Source organism: Myiozetetes cayanensis, unplaced genomic scaffold, assembly GCF_022539395.1.
Source record: "Myiozetetes cayanensis isolate MyiCay16 unplaced genomic scaffold, myiCay2020 scf10, whole genome shotgun sequence".
Taxonomy (NCBI): domain Eukaryota; kingdom Metazoa; phylum Chordata; class Aves; order Passeriformes; family Tyrannidae; genus Myiozetetes; species Myiozetetes cayanensis.
Window position 1 is genome coordinate 23,922,427 of NW_026086605.1, and position 21,081 is coordinate 23,943,507.

The 21,081-nt window shown below is 35.8% G+C and overlaps 1 protein-coding gene across 5 annotated transcripts in view; it reads right to left on the reverse strand.

Annotated features, from left to right (window-relative positions):
* DLG5 (discs large MAGUK scaffold protein 5) overlaps nucleotides 1-21,081 on the reverse strand; it is a 107,100-nt gene that overhangs the window by 2,944 nt on the left and 83,075 nt on the right. Inside the window, exons 17-33 of one of the 5 annotated variants that reach the window (XM_050305283.1) lie at nucleotides 19,843-19,981; nucleotides 18,016-18,160; nucleotides 17,375-17,496; nucleotides 16,277-16,366; nucleotides 14,923-15,091; nucleotides 11,803-11,880; nucleotides 10,979-11,141; nucleotides 9,954-10,087; nucleotides 9,234-9,398; nucleotides 8,761-8,944; nucleotides 7,672-7,820; nucleotides 7,194-7,364; nucleotides 5,260-5,456; nucleotides 4,400-4,543; nucleotides 4,086-4,213; nucleotides 3,190-3,299; nucleotides 1,300-1,409 (exon numbers count right to left, since the gene is read on the reverse strand). In XM_050305283.1, the coding sequence (XP_050161240.1) occupies nucleotides 1,300-1,409; nucleotides 3,190-3,299; nucleotides 4,086-4,213; nucleotides 4,400-4,543; nucleotides 5,260-5,456; nucleotides 7,194-7,364; nucleotides 7,672-7,820; nucleotides 8,761-8,944; nucleotides 9,234-9,398; nucleotides 9,954-10,087; nucleotides 10,979-11,141; nucleotides 11,803-11,880; nucleotides 14,923-15,091; nucleotides 16,277-16,366; nucleotides 17,375-17,496; nucleotides 18,016-18,160; nucleotides 19,843-19,981 (2,398 nt within the window). Of the gene's footprint in view, nucleotides 1-1,299; nucleotides 1,410-3,189; nucleotides 3,300-4,085; nucleotides 4,214-4,399; nucleotides 4,544-5,259; nucleotides 5,457-7,193; nucleotides 7,365-7,671; nucleotides 7,821-8,760; nucleotides 8,945-9,233; nucleotides 9,399-9,953; nucleotides 10,088-10,978; nucleotides 11,142-11,802; nucleotides 11,881-14,922; nucleotides 15,092-16,276; nucleotides 16,367-17,374; nucleotides 17,497-18,015; nucleotides 18,164-19,842; nucleotides 19,982-21,081 lie in introns of all 5 variants that reach the window. The other 4 variants (XM_050305282.1, XM_050305286.1, XM_050305285.1 and 1 more) reach the window with 4 other exon arrangements.

Consider the following 21,081-nt stretch of genomic DNA (forward strand, 5'->3'; position numbering starts at 1 on the left):
ACGCCTATCTACAGGCTTATTTTATGCACAACATTATAACTTCAACAATCTTAAATGTCAGTGCAGTTTGAACACCAATTCTCCCTGACTACCAGCATCTGGAAATGTTGATGACAGCTGGAGTTCACTGTACTTGGAACTAACAGAGGAAGGACCTTCCCACAGGGCATATGAGAAGATACACATAAGACTCTCTTTCACTACTGCCACTTCCACTATCAGGGTAAAATTAAAATGTCACAAATGACTAAACAAGAAACAGAAGATAACATATGGGGATACAATCCGGCCATGTGCATGTCAAATTTTGTGAAGATTCAGTACATACCATGTACAAAACATTCATATGGCTATTACAGACAGGTAAGTGATTTTGGTGAGAATGCACACAGGATGCACTGAAAGAGCTTTATATTAAACATACCCCCTTTCTCTCTCCTGCCCTTGGCAGTTATGCCTCAAAATATTCCTGTACGAAACCCATTGTTCAGGGTATGAAAAGTTGGATTTTGGCTTAGTGTGGTTTTTTTGTTTTTCTTTTTAAGTTTTGTTGCCATACACACCAAGAGGCCTAGAATTTTATCCCCACTCTTCTGAACGTATGTGGAACCAAATGTAAACATACTCTGAAACGAGCAGAGACAGTCTTGAAACACTGTTTTCTTTCTCTGGTAAAAATACAGTATTAACCACAAACCAATATTGATTTCATACATTTTATGAAGTTAAGAAGGCTTCTAAAGTTGAATTTAATTATTCCAAATCACAATGTATGCTCAAGAAATGTTGGACAATTTTTTTGCTTTCTTGAAACATTTAAAGTATGTCTCACAAATCACAAAATCAAACAATCACAGAATGGTTGGGGTTGAAAGGGACCATTGGAAATCCTCATTTGTTAATTTGAACTACAGCATTTTTATGTATTTTCGTTTGATTTTTAAAATTACAAAAAAACCCTTATATTCCTTACATGATATAAAACTGGCATTACTCTGTCAAATTATTTTGACCATACTTCCAGTACTAACTGGCTAATAATAAAACATTTTCAGAATTTCTTCAGGTCATAAGATTCATAACATTCAAAACAAAACCATGTAGAAGCAAGGAATAATACTTCTAACTTGACATTTCATCTCACAGTAAAACAAAACAACAGAACATGAGTTTGCCAAAAGGCAATACAGAATGAAAAAAATCAAGTGCTCATAGAAAGAACAAAGGATCTTTTGAATTCCAGTGTAAATGGGTTAAATCACCACTGTGTTCCTAGCGAAAATTTGATTAAATACTAACCTGTAAAATACTTGCTATACTCTTGTTCTATTTTTTGAGCTGTCTCAAATTGTTCTTTGGAATGTTTTTGTGTAACTTTGTCCCTCAGGAAGATTGGATCTTTCTGCTCTCTGGATTGAAAAAAAAAAAAAAAGGAGAAAAAAAGAGAAACACCTTGTATAAGAGTACTTTTTTTTTAAATGGACTTGAAAAGATTCCCTCCAGTTGGGTGAATACAAAGGCTAATTCACGTGCAAGCAGACTCCTAGGCCCAGAGTGCCACCTACTGTGTTTCAGCAGTATCTGCAGTCATCAGGATCATTTCAGTGCTAGCGAATTTATTTGCTGTCAGACCAAGACAGTAATTCTTTAAGGTATCAGAGACTGAGAGGGGGTTGCAGAAGAAAGAATAAAACTACTTCCAGTTCACGCGAACCATCATCTCATATACACGCCAGTACTCCCTACACAAAGTTGGGCACAAGTACCACTCTTTGAAGTGCTTGTGAAATATCAATCAACAAGCAAATAGAATATTTCTGTTATCATACATATGACACATTTTTGACATGCCTCTTTTTCTATTTCAGAAGCTCTTGAAATACAAAAAACCAGAGAAATTTACAAAGGGTAAAAAATTACTTTATTTATGATCAAGGTTTGTAACACTCTCCTCCAAATCTGACTTGGAGTACCCAGTAGGGAATTCTGTTTAAAAGGAAGCAGAATTTATATTCAGCTAGTAAGGTCCCAGACACATACCTAAACAATATAAACATAATTTCTTATAGCAGTGAGAAAATCAGCACAATTTTATTCTACAAATAATTTTTAAAAATTACTAAACTAACCTATCATTGCTGTGAAGCATTTCAGAGGATGCCAATCGAACCTGTGCTATACGAAAAAGGCTGTTTGGAAAAACAAGTGCTCACAACAGGCAGAGAATGCACCACTGCAACTTATATTGATGACTGCTAGAAATCCTAGCTTGTCTAGTTCAATCACTCTGTCACCTTCCAAAAAAAAAGGAAACAGCTGTAATGGTCAACATTCCATTTCCAATGGGGGTCAAGACATGACAGTTTCATTTATCATTCAAGTGCACAATCCTACAGTGGTAATGAAATACATCTCATGCTCTATGTCTTTAAAGTGGTGATACTTATCTTCTTTATTAAATAGATAGTAATCAAATTTACCTACTGATCAAGAATGTACGAAGTCTTCCATTTTAAAAATGAAGATAGCCCAAGTATAAGGTCTCTTAGCAAAAGTGTCTCTTAATATTCATACAGGGAGATTATGTCACTTCTAGCCAAATCAATCTATCAAAATGTGTGAAGGTTTCCCAGACATCAGGGGAGGCACTGGGGTTTGTAACTCCCATGTTCTGCTCCTGACTACATTCAAGTAGGAAATTCACAATTACTGAAAGAACACAGTCTGAGAAGGCTACAGTAGATACACTATGTGCAAAAGGGGACGTCCCTTGCTTTTTTCACTGGAGAATGAAGGTGAAAAGCTGAAGTTATGAATCAATCAGCACTGCATCCATACCCTTGGCCCTGCTGAGAAGACAAAGAACAGCTTTGTCATAGTCACCACTAAACCCTCAATGGATCGCAATGTATCTACCTTACAGTTTACTACAAAAGGGAACAGGAAAGATCTAAGTCCTTCCTGGAGTAGGTTCAGTTTAGTCTACATGGATTTCCTGAGTAGATTCGCTTAATTGTCATGCAGCCCAAATGGAGTTATGACCATATACCTCACAGTGGTTTGTATGAGGATTAATTTCCCCATTTAAAAGAGATTTAAGATGACTAGGATGAAATAAACAGTCAAGGTAAAACAAGCTTATTTTAAGCTAGAATAAACATCCCTGAACTACACCCCTCACAGACTTACTTGATTTGTTTAGCATTTTTGTAGCGAATAAAAATTACAATAGGGTAGATATGAACACTGTGGAGCCGTTCGATGGCATGAGGAGCGATGTCAAGCAGACAATGACAATCCTAAGATCAAATGTAAATGCAAAACACTCATTCAGTTAAAGAGCACAAGCACACATGCAAATCCCCCATTTCTTCCCCTACTTAAATCATATTAACCCAACAGAATTTGGCTATACATTTAGCACTTTGGCACTACCGAGCAATTTGTACCCAAAGGATTTATAACAAAAGACAGAAGATGAGAAACTGCAAGAAATTCCATTCATAATACCAAAAACATGCATTGATAGAAAAAAATTTACTTGAAGAAACAATGAAATGAAAACTGAAATTGAAATATATGCAATAGATATTTTGTCAAGTTTAAATACTGCTATTAATTTTCTCTTTCAAAAATCAAAAGCAAACACAAGTGTTAATAGTACTTTCTGGGTGGTTTGACTGAAAGCTGTAAGGAATGTGTAGACTTATAGTAGTATCTGTCTCTAGGATTATTAGGACGTTTATTTCCATATGACTTCATTACATGGAATAGTTTAAAAAAACTTTAAATCCTTGTTTGGTGGGGGTAGAGGGTGGAATTTAAGACCATTATTTCTAACTTGATTTTATAATACTGTAGAAAAATGTACACATTTCTAGTTTCTTTAAAGGTGAGTTTGCATAAAATAATCTTTATAGAGTTACATGCCAAAGTGAGGTAAGTTTTACTTTATTCAGCGGCCTGGCGAACCCTTCCCTGAATGTCTTAACGGATGGCAATACTAACATAATTTCCACCCCCCAATATAGTATGACTTCATATTGTAAACTGTACAAAGAACTACAGTGTTAAAAGTGACTCACCTTTTCTGTTATCTCTTTTATTGAAGCTACAGTTGTCACATCAAAATGTCCACTCCTCCGTTTGTAATCGATAAACAGACAATCCTTCACACCTCGTTCAATGGCTTGCTGGGAAGCTTTCATAACCTCTGTTGCATAGAACCAGAAGAGATCCACTTTCATTACTATTCCTTAGGCACAGAACAAAGCTAAAAAACACTGTCTGCAAATTCAGATTCTTTTATCCATTTTTGGTTTATCATTTAGTTAATTTATACAGAGGTTACTATCATGTACTCTAAGAATGTGTAAACTGGTTATATTTGCACACTTACCAAAAGGACATCTGCAAAACTTTCCTGGGGATTCTTTGACCAACATGTCTTTGACAGCATCAAGTAAAGGTCCTAGAATAAGGACAGGCCTAGGAGAAGTACAGTCCACTTTCTGAACACGCTGATATGCCAAACTTGCAGAATCTAAACACACAGAAGAGATTTACTTGTAAAAGTATAAATTATTTTCCTGGTATTCCTCAAATAAGCAGAAGCACCCTAAAAGTTATTATGAGAACATCTCCCTTGCAAGGGCGAAAGGCCTTGACAAGTAAAAAGAAATATTAAGTCATTATTGCAATTTTTCCACTTATTAGCTCAAAATAGACATTTTTCTAATGGAATCTGGTGTTCCATTAGAAAAATTGAACTCCCCACCTTCACACAGATTAAAACCAATCATCTTGGAAAGTGTAAACAATACACAATATTTGGTATCTCTGGTTTGATTTGTTGAGCTCTTAAAAAGATGTAAGCATTGTAAAATCAGCATGATTTTTGTAAAGGAGTGAAGAAATAGAAGTGAAGGGTTTTTGAGTGGTGTGCAGGATTTCTCTCTAGACTAAGCAACCTGGACAGAAATAAAATAATTGAAAGGAAGATCAAAACTATGCATCAAAAAGAATCTCCCTCTCCAAATGAAATAGTAATGCCAATAGGTCTAGAAATAAATTACCCAAAAATTAATTTGAAACACTCTGGCTTATAATTTACTAGAAAAAAATGTTATTAAAAGTAACGATCACCATTTGTATTCAGAGCAACCAGAAAGTAACATTATTTGTTGTGTTGTGCTGCAGTTGATTAAAAATGAAAGAGAAGGACAGCAACCGCCTCCCAAGGGTAACAAAGGTACTTGCCATCCAAGAAAGGAATTGAGTCTGTACTGATTGTATCAAGAGCCAGTAAATCTTTTCCATCTTTGGAACCGCTTCGCTTGTGTTTATGCTTTCTTCTGAAGAATGACCTCCGTGCTGCTGCTGACAATGTCTTAGATGAACTGTTTTCATCTTTAACCTCAGACATGCTGTGTCTCCTGTAGAATTCCTGATCCATCCTATATTGACACAGACCAAATGGTTGGTATTTAAACTTATCTTTTAAAATTTTTTTTATAATATCACTGCTGCTTTTGGAACATACTTGAAATGCATCTCTCAAGCCTTGGTCTCAGTATCATCATAGAAAATTAATCCAAAACAAACAATAACATAAATCAAAACAAAAACATCTGAAGACTTCACACTTCCATAATTTCCTCAGAATTCTTGTAAATAGCAGAATGGCAAAGAGGGTGATCACTCTGATAGGCAGTGCAAAATTATCAAGGGCAGAAGTGGCAGTATGCACCTACTTGCCAATAAAGGCAATCTTGCACAGAAGTGAAGATCCCATTCTTTCTGTGAAGCTGCATGTTATGTTCATCCTTACAAATAGCTCATTAGCAATACAAAATAAGTTTCATGCAGTTTGATTTTATATCATCAAATATTTTGGCCACATAACATGTATAGTGCAGTTGGTTTTATCTCCCATCTTCTAGAAACAAGTCTATCAATGATGTTTATGTGTCTATATGTATATATCGTACTTCCACATTCCACATATGTGGAATATCCCAAAGTCAGGATGAATTTTGCATTATGACATGGAGAGAAAACTACTACAAGAAAAGAAAACCAGAAAACCAGTACTCTTAAAAAAATTAAAAAAATCACTAGGTGATAACAACTGACTTCAGGAACAATGTAAAAATTTTAGTTACCACATCTTCCTCTTAACTGCTATTATCAACACTAGGAGACTGCAGTGGATACACAGTCTTATAACAACATTGTTGTCTACACATAACTAAAAATACTGACGTTTCCTAAGAATGACAGTGATAACCAACCTTGAATTCAAGGATAGTTTTGCTGTGGTTACTCTCATGTTTGTTATTGGTATTATCTATCACCATACTGAGTCATAGAATCATAGTATCAAAGAATATGCTGAGTTGGAAGGGACTCATCAGGATCATTGAGTCCAACTCCTGGACCTGCACAGGACATCCCAGAGTCACACCATGTGCCTGAGAGTATTGTCCAAATGCTTCTTGAACTCTGTCAGGCTTGGTGCTGTGACCACTTCTCCGGGGAGCCTGTTCCAATGCTCAACCACCCTCTTCACCAAAGGGTGAAGAACCTTTTTCTCATCTCCAACCTAAACTTCCCCTGACACAACTTCAGACGCTTCCCTCGTGTCCTGTCACTGATCACCACAGAGATGAGATCAGTGCCTGCCTGTCCTCTTCCCCTCACGAGGAAGTTGTAACTGCAATGAGGTCTCCTCTCCGTCTCCTCCTCTCCAGGCTGAAAAGACCAAGTGATCTCAGCTGCTCCTCATAAGGCTTCCCCTCAAGGCCCTTCACCATCTTTGTTGCCCTCCTTTGGACACTCTCAAACAGCTTAATATCTTTCTTATATTGTGGTGCCCAAAACGGTCACAATATTCAAGGTGAGGCCGCCCCAGTGCAGAGCAGAGCAGGACAATCCCCTCCCTTGACCAGCTGGTGATGCTTTGCCTGATTCCCCCCAGGACATTGCCATTACTAGTAGCATTTAAAACAACTTGATAGAGCAATATATTTAATTCAATGTTATTAAAATATGCATACCTAAAATGACATCTAAGAATGACTATCTCCCAGAAAGAACAGAAGCAAACAAGTATTTTATATCACATCTCACTAGTCAAGACTTTTAAAGGCAAATACATTTTAAAGGTAAATACTGTAACCAAGGTCACTTACATATATTTACTTGGAATCTGTCCTCTTTCCAGCTTCTGAGCATTTTCATCTAGTTGCCAAGCCATCCAGCAACCAAAATTTCCCTGTGGTAGAGTGTCATCCACATACAAAATGTCATCCTTTTTAAAGCTTAAATCCTGTTCCACCTCTGCCATACGGTCATAAAGTGCTCTGGAAAGGAAGACATAAATAGCCTCTACAGCCAGTCTCCATCAACTCAAGGGAAGAACACACATACCTTTTTTGAAAAGTTAACAGATTAGTGGCATGCTCTACATTTCAAGAACAAACAAGTTTACAGCAAAACATGCAGATTGACTATACTACAGATTGTGTCCTGCCATCAAAGACTAGCTAGGACAAATTAGTAAACTTCAAATTTAAAAATCTTGGCAGAACTGATGTACTATCTATGCCATGGTGGTCAGCACACTATCCTAAGAGCCTTATGCTGTCATTACCAGTCATGCTCAAATACCTGATGTAGAATCCATCTCCAGGAAGCTCTTTTATTTTATTAAACTCTTCTATTCTGTATTGAGTCTTTATTTTGATGTTTTCTCCAGGCTTCAACATTTCAAGATAAGCTTCCTCTGCTGTTTTATTTCGCATATCAATGGACCCATACTGCAAAACACAAAACAGAAACCTCTGGGTGTGAAATCGTATTTTAACAAGCAATAGAACCAGGTGAGCTTGAAAAACATGCAAAATGACTTTGTTTTTCTCACTAGTAGGTTCTATATACAAGTAAATCTTGTCACTTAACTCTAGTACAGCTTGCACCTTACGATGTCTAGCAGGAGACTGAGACATTACATTGGAAAACAAAAAAACCAAGTGCACAAGCAGACATGCACAGTGTGCAACAAAGCATGCATTTCTTGAAAAAGTTTTCCAAGTGTAAGCTGAGAATCATAAAATTCACACTGAAAACAATTTAACATTTTTGGGAAAAGCAAGTGGTCTGAAGGAAGTCATAAGCATGATCACAAAGCAAAATCTCCATCTGGGTAGTAGAGGTACAATGGGACAGTCTCCGTACTCAGTTGCATCTGAAAAGCTCATAAACACATATGTGTTTATCATCTTAGCAGTCCTGACAAATAAATAAATATTCAGATATAGAAAGCAGAGTCAAAGACACATTATATGGTTTTCCCCAAACTCTCATTAGAATTTCACAGTAATAAGATCATTATTATTAGCTGTTTTGCAATATGCTTCATATCCTCGCCATTCCCCTATGTACAGCAGTACAGCTTCCTATTTAGATAAAGGGAGGAGATGTTTATAATTCCAAGTGGTCATACACGAGTCCTTCCAACTTCCAGGCATCTTGTGGTATCAACAGTGACAACTCTCCAGGTCCACATCATCAGCTCCTCATGAGTTGCAGCCAAAATGTGAGTTATGCATTCTCATCATTCTTACCCAGGTTTTGTGGCAGCAACTAAAGATTTACAGAACATTTCCCACTGTGGGACAGCACAGCACTTGGTACCTCCCTCTCTAGACCATCCCAGCCACTTTGTCAGTATGCTGCACACTTTTCTAAAGAGCTTACCTCAAGTATCATGTCACCCAAGACTAGTCCATCAGGTCCTTTTGCTGGGCTATCATCATCTACATCTGAGACAAATATTCCATACAGGTTTCCACCACATATCTGGATCCCAAGATCGACTTGGGATTTTTTAACAACAACAGTTCTAGGTTCAGGGGTCCTTTTGTTTGTGTCCACAGGGCCCCTTTTGACAGAAAGAAATGACATGTATACTAGAATTTAAAAACTTGCATTGCATACAATCAACTAGTCATCTGAAGAATGTATATCTACATAAATATTATTCAGGTCACCTACAGACACAGTCTTGTCTTATATGACAAACATCACCTTTTCAACTAAACCACTCTTGTAGTAAACTTTCTTATTTCAAACAGACACAGCATTCACGGAAGTAAACTTTGTTTTTTTAATACCTTCCACATCCATCCTGACTACTTATTTTCCTTTACGACAAAAGTCTGACTCTCTACCTTAAGGAATTTCGGGGACTTGTAGTTGGAGTGGTTTGTTTGGATGGCGGTGTCATTGTTCCTTCATCCTGTTCACTCACAGTATCGATTACGGAATGATTGTCAGGTGTTGCAGCTCCACTGCCTTGAGGGGTGGAATGATTACTCACAGGTTCTAGGCGAGAACTATGAGGGGAAAAAAGACAGAATAAAAGACTGGTGGGCTAATGCCAAATATTTTCCACTCAATTTTTAATTTGGCTGTAAATCAATTTTAAATTAAGGGTGAATAAACCTAAACCAGCATGCCACTCTAAAGCTAAGAGAAAGATAAAGCTCTGTTTCGAAGTGTAATCATGCATCAAAACAGAATGGGTAATTTCACTAGGTCATATGCCTTCTCTGATTAGCTTTCAGAAATTCCAGTTATGAAAAAAAGAGTAAAAAAAATTTCAAGTACTACAATGTCACAATTCAAGGAAGAAGTCATCTTGGGGTTTAGTTTAGTATATTTAAGGATTAAGCCCAAATAAAAGAGAAAATATAGTTAGATGCATTGAGCATTTTTCTTTTGTTTTTGACAGGCACATATTCACACATTACTTTTCTGAGCAATTACACTTCTCATTAGCACAAATGTGCTCATGTTTGCAAACATATTACATGTACAGAAGTTGGGTATTAACTAAATAATTGCACGGACAGCAGAGTTGTCTTTTTTCCAAGTCTAGGCAGCCTTACCTTGACCGTGAGTGATTGCCAAGTTGATACATATGTGGGTTGTACTGAGCCAGAATAGTGATGGTGTCACACTGCTGTCCAATGATTAGTCGAGCCTGTTGCTCTGTAGCATTCCTCAAATTTATTCCATTAAACTACAGAAAAATTGCACAAGCCAGAATGTCAAGTTTTCTAATGGAAATTAGCAAAATCATTCTTTCAGCGTCCTAACTAGTTTAATGTCTAAATGATGATTTATTTACACTGGAGAAAATAGGACAATGAAAATGTAGCTACACAATGATTCCTAGAGTTTACTCTTTGGTAGGAATCACCATATTTTAAAATGTTTGGTAACCTGACCATGAGTTTAACAATTGTTTCATTGTTAAAAGACACATATTCTGAACTGTGCTATAATTTGATATCACTGATTAAATACAATTTGATTCAGATCACAACTCTGAGTAAATTCAGAATTTAAAGATAAATTCAGATCTACTCAGGTCTATTTTAGCATCATAGACACACTGGGCAATAGAAGATCCTTTAACGCGATCCAACCTTTACAAAGCAGCTCTGTACTTTACAAAATGCTACTCCATGTGTTTATCTAATACCCTAGGCAACAAAATGACTGAGCCTACCTCAGCAACATTTTAACTGGGTATCTCAGCTAAGGATAGGGCACAGCAACAGTAGCATGAAACTCTATAAAAGCCAGCTGCTGGAATATTTACTCAACTTACCAGGCAGAGTACGGTGTTGATACTATATATTGTTTTAAGTACTGAAACTAGCTTGCTTAAAAGTTAATTATATCTATATAAGATGGCATGTAGATCTACCATCAAAAGACATTATTTTTATGATAAAGCCCGAAAAAAGTCACACAAATCACAATTATGGAATATTACAATACAGAGTACTGTTCTCTACATCTCACAGCACACAAGCTTTCACAACATAGTTTTGGCGAAGATAGTTATGGCTGCAATCATACAAACTGATTCATTAAGCCACAGGAATAGTAAGCAAACAATTACCTCTAGTAACTGATCACCATACTCAAGGCCAGCTTGATGGGCAATGCTCCCACCTGTTACTTTAGAGACAAATATTCCACCATTTTCTCCACTCACAATGGAAATCCCTAGTGGCTCAGAACCCTTCTGCACTTTAACATGACGTGGCTCTTCCATGTAGGGCCTTTTAGAGGAGATAGTTAAAAGTGATTTGGAAAAAACTGCACTTGAACCATCACAAATGTCAAAGTTACATGCAATACTTTATGTCTGTCTGAACTGTAGTAATAAAATAGGTTTAGACAGCTACTGAAAAAAACCACTACCATCAAATGCCTTAAATGCATTCCTTTAATACCATGCAATGTACAGTGGCAGAAATAAATGTATACCAAGTACACAACTGCTCTAAAAATTATGGTAAATATGAATTATAAATCGTATGGTCATGAAGTTGGTAAGAAAAAAGCTTCCAAATGCATATTATATGAAAGTAATGTAACCACTGTATATAATATGTCATTTACAAACCATATTCCAGAAAGGTATGTTACAAATAAAAATGCTGGGAGTCTTCCTTGCCAGTGAAAATAAACATAATGAATAATAAGGTGGTAAACCAAAGGACAACAATGCACAAATATCATATTTCATATTTGTAAGCTGGGAAACATAAATTAGTAATGAAAATTAAGCAGTTGCAAACTCAAGCCATTAAGACAGCAGTTTGCATGGTAGCATTACAATTACCATGCAAATTCTCCTCAGGGCAATAATCCAAACATGTAAAAAAAGCACAAAGTGCGCAATACTGCTCGAGAAGGACAACCTTAGATCAGGCCAACCTCAAACTCCTTAGTGATGAGAACCTAGGCCTAGGAGCCACAGGGATTCTCAGAAAAGACCTATTACGGAACAGATATCTGAAAGATGTAGAAGATTTGAGAAGACAAGAACACTTAGAACAAGACAAACAGCAGTAAGACACTAGTAAGTATAACAAGAAAATGGCTTATACAAAAGAAGACCCTGATACAGTCCTCTTTCCTCCCTCCCCCCATATTTGGGATGTATCCACCTGTACAAACAGGACTGGTCCATTCATGCTGTGTATAAAGAAACAGTAGCCTTCTAAAAAGTTTATAGTTTATGGTTTATACTGCTATAAACTTAATAACGTCTACACAGCAAGAGGCATCACCAGATATTAACAGTTGAGTTCACTGTGAATAAAACAGCTTGGGCACCAAGCGTGGTGTCTTTTTCATTTTAGTACCACTATAATGCACTTGATATGCATTAATTTGAATATTTTCTTTCCTAACGTTTCATTGTATCATAGACGTTTTCTCAACTGTACCAACTGCTTAAACTATTTTATTGTGCTGTTCAGAGACCAGAAGAGTTAACTGGACTTCACTCATTTCCACTAATGTGAGACAGGCTGAGAAAATGTATTTTTGGGAAGAACAGGATGTGGGGCTGGGGGCAGAGCGAAGGGTACATTGTTTCATAATTATGCATGTTGCCACAGTCTTTGAAGATATCCATCTGGTAGTCCTAATAATAGATTCCCAGCTTATTAGTGCATATAAGATAAAGACTGGCTGCTGACATGAATGTAACTCTGGAACACAGTCATCTTAGATCCCTGTTACAGGTAATGCCCTCAGCACTTGTCTATCAATGTAGTGAATCAATGTAGTGAAGATAAGATTTACTTACTGCTGAAGCTCATATTTTTTGCATGTAGCCTAAATTAGCTAAACTCCAATAACTCACAGAAAACGAGAATTTAGGAACTTTATTTTTTTCACTCATTATGAGCACCTAAGCCATGATGTTATATGAAGATTCTTAATGTCACAAAATTTATCAAGGCATACTATCTCATTAAAAACTAAACTTACATCTTTCTGAATTTTGTTTATTGTACCTTTCTGCTCTTCCCTCTACCCCACCCATTTTCAATTTGTTTGCTTTGGATTGGAATAAGAAGGAATCAGAACTATACAAATTACACAGAATCCTATCTTAGAATTCTAATAAGTACAAAATGAAAGATAACTATGCATGTAGTAGAGAATCAGTAATAAAGTAAAAAAGAATGATAACATTAAAAAAGTGTCTTACTTGATAAGTAGTGTTATTAAAATCAAGTGAAGCACACTTAGCTATAATAATCAGATGGCCTGCCAGAATCACTAAACATTGATTAGAGCAAAAGTCTTAATTGATTAGATCTTTTAATTTTCATTTAAATTAAAATCAATAGAACAAACAGAAATATTGATTTATTTTTTTAATCTGTATTATTATTATTATTATCTGGGGAAAGGCCAAGTGAGTTATTTGTATTTTGTGGGGAACAGAAAGATTATAAGATTTAAAAAAAAACTTGAAATACTACGTAGGCATCTTCAAACATTTTCTTAGGATAGATTTAAGTATCTACTTTCCTAAATTAAGAACTCTTTGTGTTTGTTAGTTTTTATGGTTTGGGTTTTTTTTTAAACCCACAACTAGACCTTAGAATTATACTCTTTTTAGAAAGTTAATCCAGACTATGGTTTGTACATAAGCACAGCAAGAGCAAAGGGGCTGGAACCTGGAACTTCAATCATCTGGTCAACATTAACAGTAATTGTTATTTCCCAGAGATCAGAAGACTTATCTTGTGCTCAAAGACACAAAGATATAGGGGTGTCAAAACTCCAGCTTGTTCAGCTGAACACTAATCATTAGTCACGTGAAAGAGAAAAGACATCTGACTTTGAATTTGCAAGTGACAACTGGAGGAACTTTTATACAAGAACACACTGAGTATATGTACTAAAAAAGTCACTTAAGTAAGAAAGAATGAAAATACACAAAAACTTCTTTACATTCCCTTTCAAAGAAACACTTTGACTTGTACATGAGACATTCTAGAATTACTACAATAACTTAATCACAAATTCTTTAAACAAGACAAAAGTTTCATATAACATTTTTTGTATAACTTTTTATTACTACCAGAAAAGTTAAAATACAGAATATCCTTATTACTTCATCATTCACATTTTTTATGGTCAGTGCTTTTACATAAATTAAGTATACAATGGGGTCTTGAAGTCCACATAAATATAATCTATTCCAACACATCGTAGCTCCTTTACACTGCTAGAATGGCATTCAGCTGCCTTATTGTAAACAAAAATCTGATACAAACTTGTGTCTTACTGTTCTATGCTTTGAATTTGTACAAACTTTCATATATTCAGTTTAGCCAGATCATGATAAAATGAAAACAGATGTCCAAGGCTGATACCATAAACAGTGTATCTTGAAAAGGTTCACCATGAGACATAGGCAGCCATTAAAACACAAAGCACATGTTTTTAAGAAAGCTATCACATCAGATTCAAATTCTGCAAGCAGCTACAAATATAGTTAATGGTACTACTAGCACTGGTCCAGGTACAGCCAAAGGGATCAGTCAAGGTAGTAAAATTGCATCTGTGCATGTGGATATGTTTTTCCACAGTTACACCCTCAATTTTTCATGTTATCTGGCTATATTGAATCAAGGCACAGTGGTTAGGGCACATATTCTGCAATGCTAAGGCACCTGATATTTATCTATCAGATATTACTAAGTCTTAATTTTGTTTAGCTTTCTGGAGTACAGAACAAGTTATCATAGATAAGCATCTGAGGTAGTTCAGCTGAAGAAGTGTATGCCAATTTAGACAAAGGAGAAACAGAACCTTTATGAAATCACTTACGTTTAAAATCCACAAAAAGTTCTCTTGCATGCTTTGTAAAGAAAATAAAAACACTGACAAACAGGACCTGAGACGTACCTCTGCACCTACATATTTGTCATTTAAATTAAATTTTCACGTTCCTTCAGCTTAATAAACACACAAAATTTCCTCAGACACATTTCTATTCAAAAAAAAAAAAAAAGGTGGGGACCTTACCTATCTTTTCTACGTTCTCCAACAGACACTGGGCTAATGGAAATCCTAGGTAGTGTAGAAAGAGAGTTCTGAGACTGGCTGCTGGCGAAGGAAGACGTTTCCAAATTAAGAGGTGACTGGGGAGGAGTTATCAAGCTGGGACTGCTACATTCAGAGTGTGACAAGGAGCCTAAGAAAAGTCAACAGTTAGGTTTAATATCCTGCATCTGTCACAGTTTGCAGATCTACACAGACACAGTGAAAGACATCACACCCATGTGAGACACGGACTGACTGTTCACCAGTTCTATTAGTCACGTAAGGAGCTTGGGAGACCAGGTAACCAATTTCAGACAGTGCAAACTTACCTTCCTTAATGACCAAATGTTAAAACTGTCCTCTGTAAGTGTGCATACAACTACTGCCCTTCTCAACAGGAGACAAGGTTACAGATAAGCTACACCATAAGCATGTCTGAAAATACTTAGCAATGCAAAATTAAAGAAAAATAATAAAAAACAGGAAAGGAGAAGTAAAATAAAAATTTAATATGTAGGTTTGTTTTCAAATAAAATATTGATGTGCAGCCTTTCCCTTTTCATAGGAGATATAATATTCAAAAAAACCAACAGAACCCCAGTATGAATCATACACAGAGACACAAAAGCTCTGAAATTTCAAACTAGCTTGACATGACTTTGCACCTTTACCCCAGTTGTACCCTCCCTAAGTAATCTACCAAACAAATGCCTTGACACAAAAAGTTTGCTTCCTCTGAAAAGAGAGAGAAAATAAACTGCATACAATACATTAAGGCTACAGAACATTTGAGCAATGACGGCAGTGAAGAGTTGCCAACTGCTTGTCAGCAAACCCTCAATTCCACAGCACTCCAATCACTATTTGTATCATGTCTTTAAACAACCTCCACCAAGCAGTTTTGAGTGAAGTACTGAAATATTTTCACTGCATTTCAAAATATAATTTACAATCAGTGATGCAATAGTAAGGAAATAATATACCTAAAGAATGAAAAAATGCAGGTCATTTCATGTTAAAACTTTCAAGGCATCATTCTAGAAGAAACACCTATAAAACATACTCATACATAAGAGTAAGCAATGTTTACTCTTACTTTTTGTCTGCATTTTTACTAAGTGTGCCATGTACTCTAGTCAACTAACAGAGAAATGAACTTCCATAAGGAAGTTTCATGTTGGTTTTTTTTAAACATTTCTGTGGCAAAACGCAGATTTTGAAACCTTAATAAAACTACCATTTTGGATTTCAGTGCAACCTGATTTAACAACTGCAAAAGCTTTGTATTGGTAATACTGAAAACAGTGTGACTAATATTATTTAAGAAATAACTCACCTCTGTCAGAGCCCATCATGGACCTTGGATATCTTGGTGTTAATGGGATCTTAATTCTTTCTGTTCTGTATTGCAAGTTACTCGAAGAACCTATTTTTAAAACAAGGAAACATTACAATGATAGAAGTAAAAGCAACTACATTGAACAGAAAGGTATATTTAGATTCTAATTCTTCAATGAGCATTAAAATGGCCTTTGAATGATCCAAGTTGTAATTGTGAAAATCATATTTCTAGTCAATTATCTTGATTACACAGTCAGTATAAACAGCTACACAGTATATATGCACTGCCCATTCTTATACGAAAAAATATTTTGAGCATTTTCCTATCAAATGAAACTTAACTTGAAGTCCAAGCAAGAATCTCTGTTTACTAAGAATCCATGGGACTTTGCAAAAGGCATTTAATTATTCTGATTACATTCTGCTTGGATGAATACATAATCATTGATACTGGTTGCAAACCATTATGCCCCTTTTTGCTGTGGTTACAAAGCTACCATGCTCTATTCAGATGCAACTGCCAATCACTGATGGAATACAGAAACACAAACATGCACAAAAAAACCCAGTTATCACATAATTTAAAATTTAAATAAATCAAAAGTGTTAAAATATCATTGCCACAAAGCATGCATTTGCTTTGGTATCATTAGGCTAGGCATAAACAATTTTACATGTCAATCAACTAAACATAAGCATAACAGATCTTCAAACAATACAATTTACATTAGGTCATTAGTCATTCTTGAGTTTTTGTTCAGGAGGCTCTCTCCTTTTCTTCTCTCCACCTCACTGAGCCTCAACCTTTGGCTGTGCCTCCCATCTCTCTAAGGGTACTTTCAAAGGGTAACAGGCACAGAAAGGAGAATCACTCACACACACAGAGCATTTCAAAGACTCTATAAAGAACTAATTAAACACAGCTACTTTCAGGGAACACTTCTGGTCATAAACCCAAAAAAATGAAGAAAAGGAACACACAAAGCCTTTAGGCTTTGTTAGCTATGACAATCCCAAAATATGGTTACTTAATGAATTTTCTATTTATTATTTGTCTCCAATATATAGGAAATTAAACAGAAAAGCTAGTTACCAAGTCTGGCACTAGATGGTAATGAATTTGAGCCATGAGATGCTCTTGTACGGGAATTTTCAGAGTAGTCATTGGAGTGTTTATGACTTAGGTCCAAACTCAGGCGACCTTGATGCTGGGAACTACATCAAAAGAAAAGGACAACAGGGCAACAGTTAGAACTGGGCAAAGAACTGCAGCAAACAGCAACTGGCCAACAAAAAATTTTGGTTAGCCCCATGCTACTGAATAAAATGAATGCTTCTCTCCTTCCCACTTCCCCATTGTCCCATCATTTTATGAATTTAGAGAAGTCAGAGGAAAAATAGTGTCAAGTACTATAAAAAGGGAGAAAGGTTTATTTGTTTTGGCAAGGACAAGAAAAAATATTAGAAATTAGTCAATTAAAAAAATTAATTTCTTCAGTTAATTAAAAAACTTGGTCAGTATCAGTCAGTGGGACACAGTGAAACCTAATCCATCAGTTACCGAAAAGCATGAAAGCAATTGGCACACAACTTCTATGCAATAATGGTTTTGAGAACCCTGGATCAAAATAGCACACAGCAGCAGTGTGTTTCAATCTTCACTGCATCAAACTACCACAATCAATTTCATCCTAATGAAAACAAAACGTTAAGGAGATATAAATTTCAAAACACCTGGGATGCAGATGCTGATGACATATTTGGCTGGCAACTGATGGGCAGTTGCTGGTGTGAACTCTATGGCTCCAGGCAGTATAGATTGGATTTCTCATGACAGCAGTCACTGCAGGGCACGGTGCTAAGCTTCTTGGTACCGTCCCTGCTTAAGATGACAAAAGCACACTCTTACCAACAGTATCAGCATATAAATTACAGATTTAAAATATACCTAAATGTTTTTATAATTATGTATTCTAACATTTACGTGTATTCTAACATTTACGTGTATGTAATATAAAAATATTAGCATACAAATGCATTATTCAGCACCATATTAAGTACCTTTCCGATAGTTTATGCATGTTTAAAATCTGGTTTATAATTTTGTAATGAGGCAGGAATAAAGTGGATTATATTACCAAAAATGAAGCTAATCACTGCATATCATTTTAATATACACTGGTAAATAAAAGATTTTCTCTCTTTTCAAATATTAAAGTTTGTTATACAGCAACAAAAAAATTCTACATTTCTCTTTGAATAGTCATCTGACTAGCACACAAGTTTTTATTTGGTACTTGAACTGACTGCAGCTAAAATTATTCTGGTTCCTCTCATCTGTTGCCCCAATGACTCCTACTTCTGCATGACTTGAAATTCTAGTGTTTCAGTATTTATTCATATAACTTATTACTCAAACTGTTCTTTTAGGTACACTCATCCTTCAGTACTCAACCAAAGTCTATCTTAAGATTTCCACTTGAATGATTTGGTAGCATAGAACACAATAGCAAAAATTTGTTCTCATTTCAAGAAAGACTCACATTGTCTAATGTAGATGCAACTTTACTCAGTTATTGTGTAAAGGTATCATGCTAAGATAAAGGTTAACTAAAAGATCAGAAATAATACCTTTAAATACTTTTTCTACTATCATTAAGAAAGAGAGAAAATGAGAGAAAAGAGTAAAAGAAATCAAAGTAGAGCAAAAGCTTCTTGATCTGAGCTACTCTTGAGCATGTCTTTACATTCTGAACTGATTGGTACACCACGGTTTGAAGTTATCCATTGTTGCAGATACACCAATTACCTTAATGGTTCCAGGAAGAATAAAATCTTCCATAATTTCTAGAACTTGCAGGAGCTTAGGGCTTTACAAGAATGGAGGGTACACTCATAAAAATGAATATTGTCTTCATTTGAAATTCAAGATTAACATACAACTGCTAAAAACTGGACTCTAAGACTAGACACTAAATACTGAGCAATTTACCCAACGCTTCTTGACTAGCTCAAAGTAACTAGCATACAATAACCTAATTATGTCCTTAAGTACTCAGTTTAGTCTGTGCCAATTCTAAACCTTTTAACATGAGCTTCAATACCATCAACTGTTTGATCAACTGAGAAAACATGCTGTTTTCTGTTCCACTTGATTATATCGAGATATATATATATATATATATATATATATATATATTGAACTGCTGTAACTTCAGAAATTAAGCAGTTAAAGCCTAGGACACCTCTACTTACTGTTCACTTCCAAAAATACTGGAGATCTTACTTGTCTCCCTAATGGATAGGCTACACCTTTTTCTCCACTAATATATTGAAAACTTCTCTGCACAGAAACTGATGAAACACAGCTTCCTTAGTGTTTCTTAAACAGGTTTCACTTCTTTACAGTCCAAAAGCTGAGCAGGCCATGTTCAGACTACAACAGACCATGGAAATACATTTTGTGAGTCATATTTCTTCTTCACTTATAACAAAAAATCCCCAGTATTGACAAGTCCCTTGGGGTTTTCCTAGAAAGTAGTTAGGAGTTGTGCCACTCACCTGCTGACATGCTGCCAGTGTATAAAGCAGCAGGCACAAAGCCATCACTGTGCCTTCCAGAACGTTTTGGTGAATATGGTGCCCACTCCTGCAGCTCTGGAGACAGATGTTCTTCACTAGTTGGAGTATATTTCTGTGCCTACAAGACCAGAGAAATTTGATTACAGGAAGTTGGAGATTCAAAAGAATAAAATGGCCAAATTGTGAGGGCAGCAGGCAACATCAAACTTTCTAGCATCTATTCCAGAATATGCCACCACAGTGCTTCTTAAACCTCTGTCTTTCAATGACACTACTGCCTTCTACCCATTTTTTGTCCATTCTCCTTTGTTATTCTTTTTTTTAATTTTGTAATCATTTTAGGCCAATATTTGCAACTTAACAGAAATATTTTCCTTCAGTAGAACACGCAGCATTTAGCTGCATTTCTCCTTTAAAATAATGCTTTCACAGGACATTTCAACTTCACTACTGAAGTGTTTGCTAAAGAAGACCTGGCTAACAAGACAGAAAGTGTTTTCCTCTAATCCTGTTGATCCAGATACATGTGGAATAAACCTCTCTTCAACAAGCAATTCAGGTTTTGGAACCATCACAACTTCTGTATGTAACAAGTAGACACTGGTGAATTAAGAAACATGAGAATACTGAGATATTGACAGTGATGCTAGAGAGCTGCAAGTGCAGGGCTCAGCACATGAAGGTTGAACATTTCAAATGTACAACATAAAATATTAGATTGGAGTATGTAATAAGTGAAAAATAATTAGTGAAAAGATACTTACAGTTTTTATGATAACAGTATTTTAATCAAATGAAAAGTTAGTGAGAACAAAAAGATGCTAAAAGGCAGAAGTGCCTTCTTAGAACACCAGTACTTGATCATTTCCACAGCTGTACTAGTAATTGTACCACCTACTCTTCCAGGATTAAAGTTCACTTAAATTTATCAGTTTATCAAAGTACACAAAATTAACAGCGTACGTACACAAGTAAAGAAACTGACAACATCCAATATGGCTATAAATTCAACTACACTGTATTTTGGTATTATAGATACTACTTTAGGAGTGAATACATGCTGACTGGACCCTACTGTCACAACAGCCCAATGTAGTTGCAATGCACAAGGACAAGAAAGAAATTTTCAGAGTGAGTTATGTCCACATTTTGAGGCACAATATCACTTGTGCTCTTCCATCAACAATTTAAGAGATACCAAGCTCTGCCTATTTTCTA